Raw genomic sequence first — 12,639 nt, 5'->3', positions numbered from 1 at the left:
AATTAAGCGCTTAAGAGACATTTTTTATTTTATTATAACTTTATGTTAGGTCTAAAATGACAATAATAAAAACATTTCTTAAGCAGTTAAGGCATTCATTTAAAAGGGCCAACCGGGCCTTTATCAACAAAGTTTAAGTCACTGCAAATAATATTCAGGCAATTTCCCTTTAATGGTTTGAACGTCATTTTAAAAACACAATATTTCATATGACCACAATAATACTGGGCTTTTGTGGGCTTGTGTAATTGCAAAATAAAGTACACACCACTGGATATTTCAGTAAATGAAGATGCTTGGATTATTTACAAATTGTAACATTCAGTTATAAATAATTAGAGATGTGAATTATTGAAAAAAACAAACAAAAAAACAACAAGCTGTGGCTCCATTCTTTACCAACATATATATATTTTTTGGCACACAGAAAAAAAAATGCATCAGAAATGAAAGAGATTTCTTTTAGTGCCCTGATATATATATTTAGAATCCAGAGGGCATGTATAAAATAAACACATGTCTTGCATACAACTTGCATCTTGGAAAATTTTAACAAAAGCATAGTTACTGATAGACAGGCAACATTAAGATTAGATGTATACTTATAGCTCTTGACACTAACTGAGCAAGACAAGTCTTTCAATTGAAATTGCTGTCTGGGGATAACGAACAAGGTCATACCACACCTGTACAATACAATATGCCACAGACTGAGCATATTATGACATGGCAGCAAGTGTAACAACACAGGGTGTGTGACCCAGAGAACAATGAAGAAAAGTGACAAGGAGGTGGACACCAGAAATACCGTTTCCTGTTGATGTAATTTCCTGAATTACAAGTGCATTAAAAAGCATATAAAACAGAAGTATGGCTTTGGATTTGTGAGTCAACTCAAATGTGAAGGCTATACCCTATATATATTGTATTAGACAGCTCCACCAGCACACCAAACTTAAAGGCTGGAAACATTTGACATTGTAAAACCCAGAAAAATATACTTTAGGTGATTCACAAGGCATGATCAGTCCAATGACTGAAAAGTTCCTCTGCTATCCAGGAGGTGGCAGTCATTCAGGTATTAGATCAGATGAGGTCTGAGTGGATATAATCTGAATTTATCACGAGAGAAGCTCTGGCCGTGCTCATGGGAGTAAACAGAAATGAAAAGGAAACATTTCATTTTTAGATTTAAAAGTCTCGCATAGCATTTTTATTTCACTCTGAGATTCTGTACAACCACACTCATGCAAATCCTCTATTTTGTGTGAGCATACAAACACACGCACACATGCACACTGAAGCATAAACTGACAGAAAGCACAGAAGTGCATACGTGAGCAACACAACCAGTTACTGGAAGCACATATAAGGCTGAAAGTTTGTCCACAGATTAAATGCATAGAGCTTGACTTTGGAAATGGCCCCTCTTGTAACTGATTTCATGCTAGAGTTGATATGCATAGAAAAATCACAATTAAAACATTAAAGCTCTCAACAGGCATCTAAAATCAGCATCATATGCCAATTTCAGAAATGCTGTGTACATTTTTGTAAGATAAATGTGTATCTTATTTTTGAAAAATGACAATAAAAACACCTGCCTTAGTAATTTTTTTAATCATTTCACAGCAAACTCTCAACGCTACTGAGGCAAAAGTACCAGTTTAGGGTCCTGGATGCCTTCATGATACTATATCTTAAATTAGATCATTATTAAGAGACCATTAAAAAATAACCCAGTCATTTAGGAGTTCATTAAGGACATGCATAGATGTTCACATGTAAGCACATTTTACACTGTGGTTTCACTTTTCCACAAACCACTCTTCATTCCAACGGAGCTCTGTGATTGGTCTGTGCCGCTCATGTCCTGCTCCAGCTCTAACACCGATTTTTTCAGGGTGCCATTTTGGCCGGTGGCCCCTGGTACAGTGGTAGTGTCACCGTTCAAAGGGTAGGAGCAGCGCTTAGTTTCTGCAGATGCCGCCAGTTTTAAATTGTCTCTGCTGGCGCATCGTCTCTGAGCGTTTTGCATGGCCACTCGGCTGGCCATAGATGGCAGCAGTGGGAAGGGTTTGCGGCTCCCGCTGCTGCCCCCGTCACTTCCCTCCGAGGGGCTGGTAGCAACTGATTCTCCCACCCGTTTCCCGTTTGTCAGCATGCTGGCCTGGTTCTCTGAGAGGCTGTGGTGAATGCTTCCATTCTCACTTGTGGCCTGTTTGTAAACAGCATGTGATGAACTGAGGTGCTCTAAACCTGTAGGCCCTAAAGCTCCAAGACTGCCCCCACCTCCAGCAGCCCTTAGAGCTTTGAGACGATAGTGACCTCTGCCCTCACCCCGATGATAATACTGACTACTCCCTTGTTTAGTTCTGCTGCTTGCTTTCCTTCTTTGGGGATGTCCTGGGACTGTGGAATTAATATTGTTTGTTGGCTTGGTGATATTGTCAGTACTGGTGCTAGTGTTGTTGCCTGTAGGGACACGTGAAGTGCCGTTTGGATTGTCTTGTGTCACCTGCAACAGGTTGGTGAGCTTGCAAGGCCCTGGGGCCACACTGCTGATCCCACTTGGTGTGGATGATGATCTAGCTGAAGAAGAGTTATGAGAGTCACCAGGTGGGTGGCAGTTGATAAAAAGCTGGGATCCCTGTTCGGACGTCTGCACCCCACTCCCAGTAGTGCAGGTATGTGTGTAGGTAGACATTGGGTGGGGGCGGTGATAGCCTGGGCAACAAGCCAGCCAAGAGGCCTGCACATCTTGTCGCCGGAAGCAGTGGTGCACCACCAGGAAAACCCCCAAAACTGTGGCAACTATCCCATAGAGACAGCTAAACAACAGGCTAGTGTGACCAGTAAGCCACACTGCCATGGCTGCACACCACCACAGAGCCACAAACAGGAAGTGGGTGGCCACCAGCACAGAGAACTGTGTCTTCAGTGAGTACTGATCCTCTGGAGACATAACAGGGTGTACAGGTCCTGCCACTGAGTCTGTGGAGAGCAGGCTGGTACTTCCTGCCAGCGCAGGTTGGCTCTCAGTCACAGGAGAAGACAGAGTGGTTCCTGTGCATTCTTCGGCCCCTCGGTGCCTCAGGCGAAAAACAGTGCACAGGAAATAGATCCAGGTCACCAACACCACCAGGCCAGCAGGGACAAAGAAAGACCCCAGACTGGAGCGCCAGACCAGCCAGCAGCTGCAAGAGGCAGAAAAGATTGCAGGAGAGTCAGCACAAGACAAGGGTATCTTTGTGTATTATTCACTCCAACACCAAATCAAACAACACAAAGTCAAGGGCCAAATGGCTCAAGGATAAAAAGAGAGGCACTCACTAAGGGCTGTTGTCTCCATAGTTGTTAACATTGACAGCTGCAGTGATCCCACAAATGATGAGAGGAACACCATCAGCTATCAAATAGAACCTTGAATAACAGAGAAAAAAACATATCAAACTCATGTTCCCGGGTGCGGTTACAGAAATGAAGAGCAGTTCTTGTGTGTGACTCAGGACCCTGTTTGACCTTTGGCTGTCATGGTCATTTTTCCTTTCCTTTTGGTGTTTTAATGTATGTGTACCATGTGAGCAGAGCTTTATAATCTTTGTAATCTGTCTTAGTAGGCAGAGTGTTACATGGGTCAGCACAGACACCAGAAGTCTATGTTCTGATCTAATGTGACTGAGTAGGCAACAAATGGTGGCTGGAGGTCAGGGGCACAGTATAGAATGAGCACAGCCTCTGGATCACAGGGGCAGGAAAGCACAAAGAGAAATAATAGGGAATACTGGATATGACAGTACACCCCTTGAATCACCCTGCTCAGATTTATGACAACTCCCACTGCTTCTCCTATGGTGGTCTCATACCCCCTTCCGCTCTCACCCTCCCCTTTCCCTTAGCTGCTGGGCACAAAAACCACTTTTGATCATGCACAATTTGGGTGGCCGTGCACAAGAATTACAGCATCTGCCTGATACACAAACCTTATTGACAGCAAACAATAATTTCATGGTAAAGGAAGTGGGCGAAGGAGGGTTGAATCTTGCTCACTGACCTGAGCATAGGTCGTTGCGTAGGTGGAACAGGAGACTCTCCATCTGGCTGCCGTGGCATTCTCCACACAGCCTCTTTGTAAATCACCCTGGCACTGACTCCAATCCACAGCAGGGTTGACAGTGAGGAATAATGCAAGGCAATGCCCACCTGTCATGTATTGCAATCAGATCAGACGTGGCTTAAATGACTCAAAAAAAAAATGCAATACTGCAAATTCAAAACTTACTGCTTGACAAACTAATGGATAGCTGGTTAAGCTTATGCCGCCTGCGTAGATTGCTGTTGTCATTGCAATGTGGAAGCAGGTATTCAGCAACGTGTGCCAACTTTTTCTTGATATGCATATCGAACTGTGGGAGGAGAGTCAACTAATCAGACAATGAAGCAACCCCCCCCCCCCCCCCCCCCAAAAAAAAAAACAAAAAAAACAATAGCAGTGAGAAATTGCAAATAAACTGCAGTACCTGTGGTGTAGTATGTGTGTAATGATGATAGTAAAGAGGCAAAAGAGGAGAACTGCAGTGCAGGCATAGACCACTGGATGGAGCACCCTTACAGTGGGTGGGGAGCTGGGGAAGTCAGGCACCTCCTGGAAAATGCACAGGCCAAATTAAACTCTCATTCAACCTTGGTGATCCTGGATGAATCATTAAATATTTGAAGCCATCCTACCTGCAGCACAGCATAGTTACTCAGCAGAGAGCAGCGCATCGTGGAGGTGCTGCTGTCACTGCGGACCAACTGGCAACCCTCCTGGCTCCAGCCTCCCAGCTTATCTGGTCCCTTAAGGCTCCAATGGGCTGCCACAGCATCGCTACCAGGAGACAAGTGGCGGAGTGACACCCAGATGGGCTCTGAGTGGTTCCGCATGCTACAACCATCTGTCACAGAAGGGGATAAAATTCATAAAAAAATGACTGTTTACTGACGTGGATTCAAGTAGAATAGGACACTCAGTGCATTCTATTTTCCATCTGCTTATTTTTTTATATTATATAAACTGAGCATAATTGCAAAAAATGGATTGAAGACTTTGTTTATATTGCTTGATTGGTTTCTACAATTTCCAAAATGACTCTCAGAAGAAAGCAAAAAACTTGCCAAGGTAAAAACAAACAGTGAACAAAGAACAGTGCCAAGATTTTTCTGGTGCAGTGGCTCAGACAAAGTAACCTTTTATTGTGTTGAGTTTTTCACACTCATGTTACTTTTGGTGGGGGAAGAACAGCAACTGACCCAATCGACTACAACTGATTTTTCATATTTAATTCATTACAAATGAATAGAAAATAGCTGCTTCTTGTTTGATTTTGAAACATAACTGTGGTGTTTGTTGCTGTTACAGAGCAGAAGAATTACACTAATGTTTTTCAATATGATGCCTTATCATACAGAATATCCAAATGAACTAGAATATAAAAAGGGTTTCAAAATCTTAACTTTGAACTGTAGTTTGCAACATTAACTTTAAATACCCCCCAAAATGAAACAAAACAAGGATTCACTTTAATTTAATTAGATGTTTTCTTACCTAGGCCTACAAAGACAACAGGACTGTTGACAGTGCGTCTGCGGGAGTGTTCAGCGGTGTTGCTTGAGTTCCCGGTGAAAGGAAAAAAGCTGCCTGTTCGAAAGACTACAAACTGCAGTTTACAGTCTGCTGCAGCATCAGAAGCAAACAGAGAAGCTCGAAGAAGAGTCACCGAGGCCAGGGCTACAGAATTCTGGAGGACAAAAAGATGTAAGACACACAAGACCTAAGCACCGACTCTTATTTTTTGTCAAAATCTTTCATTAAACTTAAACTGTCCATGTGGATGTGCTTACTAATAAAGCCTCACCTTTAGGGAAAAATTGTTGAGGGAGGTGTTATGGGCACCAGTGCTACAGTGGAAATGAAGCTGCTGTTCATGGACAGACTCTGACATTTCCATTCCCAGGTTGCCTGCAGACACCTCATGCCGCTGATATGCAGTACAGGTTATACCAGTGAAGTGGGCAGGCCGAATTAGATAGGCTTCCATCACGATGTTCTTAGACACCTGTAAATATGAAGTCAGAACATAAATAGTAATCTTTGTTTAGTTTAGTCACCCAGGCAAGATGCAAAAAAAAAACCTGACACTTTGCTTTTATACTTTGATTGATATATTACTATTGATTTTGTTGTATTACAGACAATTTCCTACAAAAATATGATTAAAGATGTGCACTGCTTTTCTAAATTGCACTCACATGCATTTCCTGTTGTCACAATGAACTATAAATACATTTGCCAGTTTCATTACAAACCTTCTCTGTTAAAAAACTTGTGATAAATATATGAATATGGTTATTAGTTCTCACCATGGAGAAATCTTGAGCATTACTGTGTAGCTGGGACCAGGCCAGTGTCTCAAGGGAGTAGACTATGGAGCTACAGGCTCTCTTCTCTCTCTGGGCCAGAGCGAGGATCTGGTCATCTACCTGCATCAGGTTACTGCCCATTTCAATCATCACTTCCAACAACTGGAACGGAGAGAAATTTAAAAAGGATATTTAAAAAGGAACTCAAAAGAAAATTTTACATAGACATATCATGTACAGTACTTTGCAAAAGTGTTGAGCCACCCCTCATTTCTTTTTGCTAGGAAAATGGGAAATAGGTGCAGTGATTTATTGAAATGGGCAAACAAATGCAGTATCTAAGGCAAAAACAGAGTTTGTGCAATCCTAACAAGCTCAAAAGTCAATACTTGGTCTGACCACCTTCATTCTTCAACACAGCCTGAACTCTCTTTGGCAGCTTTCTTGTCATTCCTTTAAGTAGTCTTCAGGAATAGTTCTCCGGGCTTCTTTGAGGACATCCAAAGGTCTTCTTTGCCTTTTGTTCTGTTCTCTGTCAAGATGATCCCAGACTGCTTCAATAATGTTGAGATCTGGGGAGGCCAGTCTATGACTGATCATGTTCTGCTGTGTGTTTTTCTACCCAGGTATGGTGCATTGGCACTGTGTTTAGAATCACTGTCATGCTGAAAAATGAAGCTGCTGCCAAACAGATGCTTTTCACTTGGTATTGCATGGTGGATCATAAAGTGATGATACTTTTCAGGGTTCATAATTCTATCAATTTTGACAAAATCTAAAATGTAGCCCCAAACCAAGACTGAGCCTCTACCGTGTTCTGCAGATTGCTGCAAACACTCACTGTTGTATATCTCTCCTGACCTCCTCCATACGTATTGACGATTTGAACCAAAACTTTCAAATTTGGATTCAGCACTAGATAAAACTGATTTCACATCATTTTTCACAGATTAGGAACAAATGATATGTTTCTGGAACAGGCTGCCTCTAACAAACCAATATAATTGGTTCTTTGCTAAGTTGTCTGTCATGTTTAGACAGAACAGTGGTTCATTTCTTGATTTAGGCACCTTTCTTTTTGGACTGGACTGAAAATGAGTGAAAAAGCAGCCAGTGTCCCAAGAAAAACTTTGCAAGACCTTCAGAAAGCCTAAAAAAAACACTGCTCAAGATCACTTTAAAAAATTACAAGAAAGTCTGTCTGGCTGAAGCAAAATATAAGACATAAGAAATGATGGATGGATCAGAACAGGGCACAGTACTGAATATATGTAGTAAATATGGTTATTACTTAATTTGCCCTCACCTCTTGCATCTGTATCACATATTCCATAAACTTCTCCATAATTTGTGCCATATACAGCACATCGACTGAGTCAGTAAAACTTGCAGCCTCCATTGTGTACGTGCGCACTTGATACGCCACTGTGACAACATTGGATACATTGATGGGCCTCTGAAATGCAAGAGCAGAAATATGGTGAGGACATAAGGAGTCACGTCATGAACCAAATTCTCCATAGTGTTTATTGAACAATATACTGTGGCTGACAGCTCTGCTACTGACCAGGATGAAGGTATGCAAGACACGAGTGATGTCATTGGTGTAGTGACAGTTTGAGTAGTCGCCATCCTGCCATTTTCCAGTGCGGTCACAATAGCGAGAGGCTTTTTTCTGTGCCATACCTTCCTCAACAGACAGGGAAGGGTAACGCAGCTGCAGGCAGTACTGATGGGAGGTGATACCTGCTAGAGTTCTTGGCCACCTGTGGATTAATACCGGAGAATAACGGAGAATGCTGAATATTTTGTTATATCATATATTGCATATAGTACGATATACGATGTGAATTTATTATAATTAATCTTTGAAGCTGTAACTAACCTGAACTCCCCACGGTTGTTGACAACTTTATCTTCTGGACAGAAGGAGGCACTGTTCTCCAGCACCACTATCTCAACTGTGAGAGAGGTGTTGCCCCGCCCAGTGGAAACCACACACTCCCACTCTCCACTGGCCTCCACATGTACATTGTATAGAATAAGCTCACTGGATAAAGATGATAGCGACAGTTCATTATAACACATCATTAACACATACTCTTGCAACTAATAAAACCTCCCCTTTATTTCACTCAGGGCTGTCTTTGCACTAAAATGAAAACATCTGAATTGTCACTAATAATCTGCCTTTATAGCTCTAGTTACTGCACCTGGTAATAAAGGTGCAGTCATGCACGGCACTGTTCTCCAGCTGGACACCCATTTCTGGATCAGAGTTCACTGGCTGACCATTGTGATGCCAATGTAAAGTGGTCATCTTGTCCACCAAAGCAGCAGTGCAGTGGAAGGGCAGCCGATCGCCTTTGAAGACCACCTGACGTTGAGACGGCAGCAGGGACATGGTGTGCAGCTCCAGAGGACCATCTGAGCAACACGGTGGGAAAAGATGCAGATTTACGGTTACACATCACTCTGAATTACTAGTGCGGCTCTGTCATTACACAGCCTCAGCTACATTTTTCCACAGAAGCTATTATGAGTCTGCCATTCTAGAGCAGACTGGATGCAGACTGCATCAATTGGTAAATGCAACCCACAGGATTAGCTGTCAACACAACTCACTGAGCCATTTGGAAATATGTCCCTGCAGAGCTGCAGGGATTGATTTCATTCAACCCTTTTGGTTGGTTAATCCTTAAAATAGCTGAGATGAGCTTGAGCTTTATAATGAGTGAACTGTTGCTGTCATTCACAATGCAACATTCTCTGAAATAAAGTGGTGAACTGCCTCATTCATATGCTTCACTGCTGCCAGGCTCTTACCACAGCTCAACTGGCTTTCCCTTAGTCCACGCAGCGGCTTTCCTCTCAGGCTCCTGGGGTAGGCACACAGGGTATCGTCCCCCAACCGTGCTGAACTGCTGCGAAAGAAGCTCGGCACCCATCGCAGCCCGCAGTCACATGTAAGGTAGTCTGAGTTGAAGTTCCTGAAGAAACAGTGGTCACTTAGTTTTCATGTTTGACTCTATCTGACTCAGGTTTAGTTTTACCTACAGTATCTGCAATAGATACCACCCAATGTTGTCATATGTTATTTTTGCGTAGGGTTTGTAGTTCACTTTGCATCATTATGAGTATTTTCATTTAGAATAGAAAAAGACAATGAATTATCAACAGTAACTGTTTACACCTAAGTTCCAAAATTCATTGCAATAGATAAAAAATTAACTGAGATATGAATTTAAAAATTTTGGCAATGATGAGATTTTTATTTTTTTTTTAGAAATTTTAGAACATTTTTGGTGACCTTGACCTTTGACCTTGAAAATCAAATCAGATGGTCTTGGGCCTGCAAAGAAATATTTCCAGAAGATTCATGAGCTTTGGTTAAAAACTTTTTGAGATAGGGATTTTTAAAATGTATAAAAATTTTTGGTGACCTTTACCTTTGACCTTTGACCAGATCATCACCAAAACTGAATCAATTGTTTTTTGTAACAACTTTTGTAACAACTTGAACAATTCCAGAAATTTTCATCGAAATCCATTTGTAATTTTCTGAGTTATCTTGCTAACAGACAGACAGATAAACACTATCGAAAACATAACCTCTCCATTCATCGGTAGGTGAGGGAAAAAAACATGTTTACAGCCTGGTACAAAACCTGTTTTGGTTATCTCCACAGTTAAAACTTTGTAAAGTTTTAACTGTGGAGATAATTAGTAGTTATATCCACAGTTAAAACTTTGTAAAGGCTTGAAGATGTACACCAGTAAGGGTGTGGCCTCTTTGAGAGACGAGCAGATAAAGGCACTAGCTGTCGGCTAGGCGTCACCTCACCTGTTTGTGATGTTGGTTGATACGGAGCGTTTTAAATGTTTTTATCTGACAAATAATGTGCTGTGTTGTAAACAGAACTAACAGACCATCAAAGAACCTTGTGCTAATATTATTTTATTTGTGTGCTAGCACTAATTAGCAGGTATCAGTATCTGTGTTATGCACCCATACAGTCTATGGATGCACTTTGCTTACTAAACTAGCCAGCCCTCCACACTCTTGTCCAAATATGGTCACTTTGGGCTCCACAAACACAAAATGACAGTGGTCAAAATATCAAACTCGAGGGGCATGTCCATCTTTTATATACAGTCTGTGGTTCAGATTTGAAATGTTTATAGATCAACTTTTACGCTGATTTATGGTAGCACAAATGATATGCCTTCAGCTGAAAAGAATGCATAGTATAGATGAAAACATCTAAATTCAAATAAATACATGTCAAATAAATCCTCTGAGTATTTGAGCTTTGACACAGACTTCACAGAAGTCACCATAAAACACGGTTGGCATCCACAAGGGAAAATAAATATAAAGTGAAAATAAATGTTATCTTTGTCTAGAATATCCAAAAATGTTTTGTTAAGCTATGGAATGGGGTGCCCTGAGGGTGAACTTGGGGGATGAAGTGTTGACAGAGTTTAATACTCACACTAGTTTGAGGGACGGCAACTCTTCAAACACTCCTGGATTCATGGTTGATATGATGTTGTCAGAGAGGTTCCTAACAGAGCACAAATTAGATATGAACAGTGTAACCTGATAACCTTGTCACAACTCATAGAGGACTAGTTTTATTGGATCAATTCATCTGTCTCTTACAGTTTAGTAAGACCGTTCAGCCCCTGGAACATGTCTGCAGTCAGGCAGCCAATGCGGTTGTTGGAAAGGTCACTTAAAGTGTGAAAAGACAAAGGAATGTGGTTAGTTATTTTCAAATTGAGAGGCCCTCTCCCAACCACTCAGCCCCAGATTGTGGTGTCTCGACTCTTTCCCCATTGCTTTTATGATATTAATTATCACAGGTCTAAGAAACATACAGATAAACATCCGGCAGGATTTCCTTCCGTGTCTTTGAAAATCAAGAAGTTGTATAGCATATTTCACTACGCTATATAGCTTTTTATATTCCAAGACACTGAAAGTTAAATATTTAAAGAACTGTTCCAACAGTCCTGGCCACTTTCCCTTATCAGGACACAAAGGGACCCAAGGAAGAGTTTATCATCATTGGGGTAAAACCAGGGCCCCGTTCTGCCGTCCACCCCTGAGTGTGATGTATAGCTGCAGTCAGAGAGGGATCTGCTCTGTTGTACCTCTGACACTACCCAGCAGAGAGCTGTCCAGAGCATGTGTTTATCTCCCCCTGTTTGTTTTGAGAAGCCCCAGACCTTGCAGGGAAAACACAAGAAGGGGGAGGAGGGAAAGGGAGTCACGCGGTGCAGCGCAGAGGAGCCTTTTTCGACCCACGCTGCAACCAGACCTCAGTGTCCAAAAACACAATGAGCGAGCAGCGAGCGGCCTCAAACAGCCGCCTTGTCACATTCAATTGCGTGTGAGGAGCCCTGAGGTTTGAAGCTGCGTTTAGAGATGACATCCCAGTGTCCCCGCTGCAGAAACGTTTAGGAAAGGAAGCCTTTATGGTCACAATAACACCAGGAGTGCAATATGACACATGACATCTGTCATGAGCTGCCAAAACAATATATATGTGGGTTTTCTGTTGGCTACTGCCAATCCAGTAAACAAACTAACCCTCATCATCCATCTCATGCCCAACCTTAGAATCTCTGTGTTCACTGAGTTGTGAACCCAAGTGAAATGTGAATCATGCTAATATCTACTTACAGTTTCCGAAGCTCAGAGAGGCCTTGGAAGGCTCCAGGCATGATGGTGCTGATTAAGTTGTGCTTGAGGTCCCTGGAGAAAGAGAAAATGTGAGGCGCACGCAAAGATTATACTGACAAATCTTAAAGGGATAGTTTTATATTTCCTGAACTTTCATTCTTGCATTCCTGCTGAGAGTTGAGATCTTCAGACTGGTACCACAATCATGTCTCTGTAGTTTGTATGTAGCTGGAGCCAGAAGCCAATTTACAGAGCTTAGCATAAACACTTGGATCAGGGGAAGCAGCTAAGCAGGGTCTTTACAATTTCTAATTGTAATAAAACGAGTCCTTAGTTATCAGTCTTATCTTGTTTAACTAACCCCTTCAGAACAGAAAGTTTAAGAGTGACAGCTGCATTTGAAAAAAATGAAAATCTCAAAATCAACAAATAGTACTAATATAGTCACGTGTGTGGTATCAGTTCTGCCATCTTACTGCTGAAAAGAAAGCAAATAAACATATTTCCCCCAAATACTGACCAATTCTTTAAACACACAGACATTT

At 41.8% G+C, this 12,639-nt stretch overlaps 1 protein-coding gene across 1 annotated transcript in view; it reads right to left on the bottom strand.

The window, feature by feature from the left end:
* Positions 1-49: 49 nt before the first annotated feature.
* Positions 50-12,639, bottom strand: part of adgra2 (adhesion G protein-coupled receptor A2) — a 41,561-nt gene continuing 28,971 nt past the window's right edge. Inside the window, exons 3-19 of the mRNA XM_030738114.1 lie at positions 12,095-12,166; positions 11,069-11,140; positions 10,899-10,970; positions 9,229-9,392; positions 8,616-8,829; positions 8,288-8,452; positions 7,970-8,168; positions 7,709-7,858; positions 6,403-6,564; positions 5,898-6,098; positions 5,588-5,780; positions 4,729-4,937; positions 4,521-4,645; positions 4,283-4,406; positions 4,055-4,203; positions 3,334-3,423; positions 50-3,197 (exon numbers count right to left, since the gene is read on the bottom strand). Coding sequence (XP_030593974.1) covers positions 1,796-3,197; positions 3,334-3,423; positions 4,055-4,203; positions 4,283-4,406; positions 4,521-4,645; positions 4,729-4,937; positions 5,588-5,780; positions 5,898-6,098; positions 6,403-6,564; positions 7,709-7,858; positions 7,970-8,168; positions 8,288-8,452; positions 8,616-8,829; positions 9,229-9,392; positions 10,899-10,970; positions 11,069-11,140; positions 12,095-12,166 — 3,763 coding nt within the window. The 3' untranslated portion in view covers positions 50-1,795. The remainder of the gene's footprint in view (positions 3,198-3,333; positions 3,424-4,054; positions 4,204-4,282; positions 4,407-4,520; positions 4,646-4,728; positions 4,938-5,587; positions 5,781-5,897; positions 6,099-6,402; positions 6,565-7,708; positions 7,859-7,969; positions 8,169-8,287; positions 8,453-8,615; positions 8,830-9,228; positions 9,393-10,898; positions 10,971-11,068; positions 11,141-12,094; positions 12,167-12,639) is intronic.

This window comes from Archocentrus centrarchus, chromosome 9 (genome assembly GCF_007364275.1).
Source record: "Archocentrus centrarchus isolate MPI-CPG fArcCen1 chromosome 9, fArcCen1, whole genome shotgun sequence".
NCBI classification, from domain to species: domain Eukaryota; kingdom Metazoa; phylum Chordata; class Actinopteri; order Cichliformes; family Cichlidae; genus Archocentrus; species Archocentrus centrarchus.
Note: the sequence above shows the minus strand (reverse complement) of the source record. Positions and strands in the feature narration are given on the sequence as shown.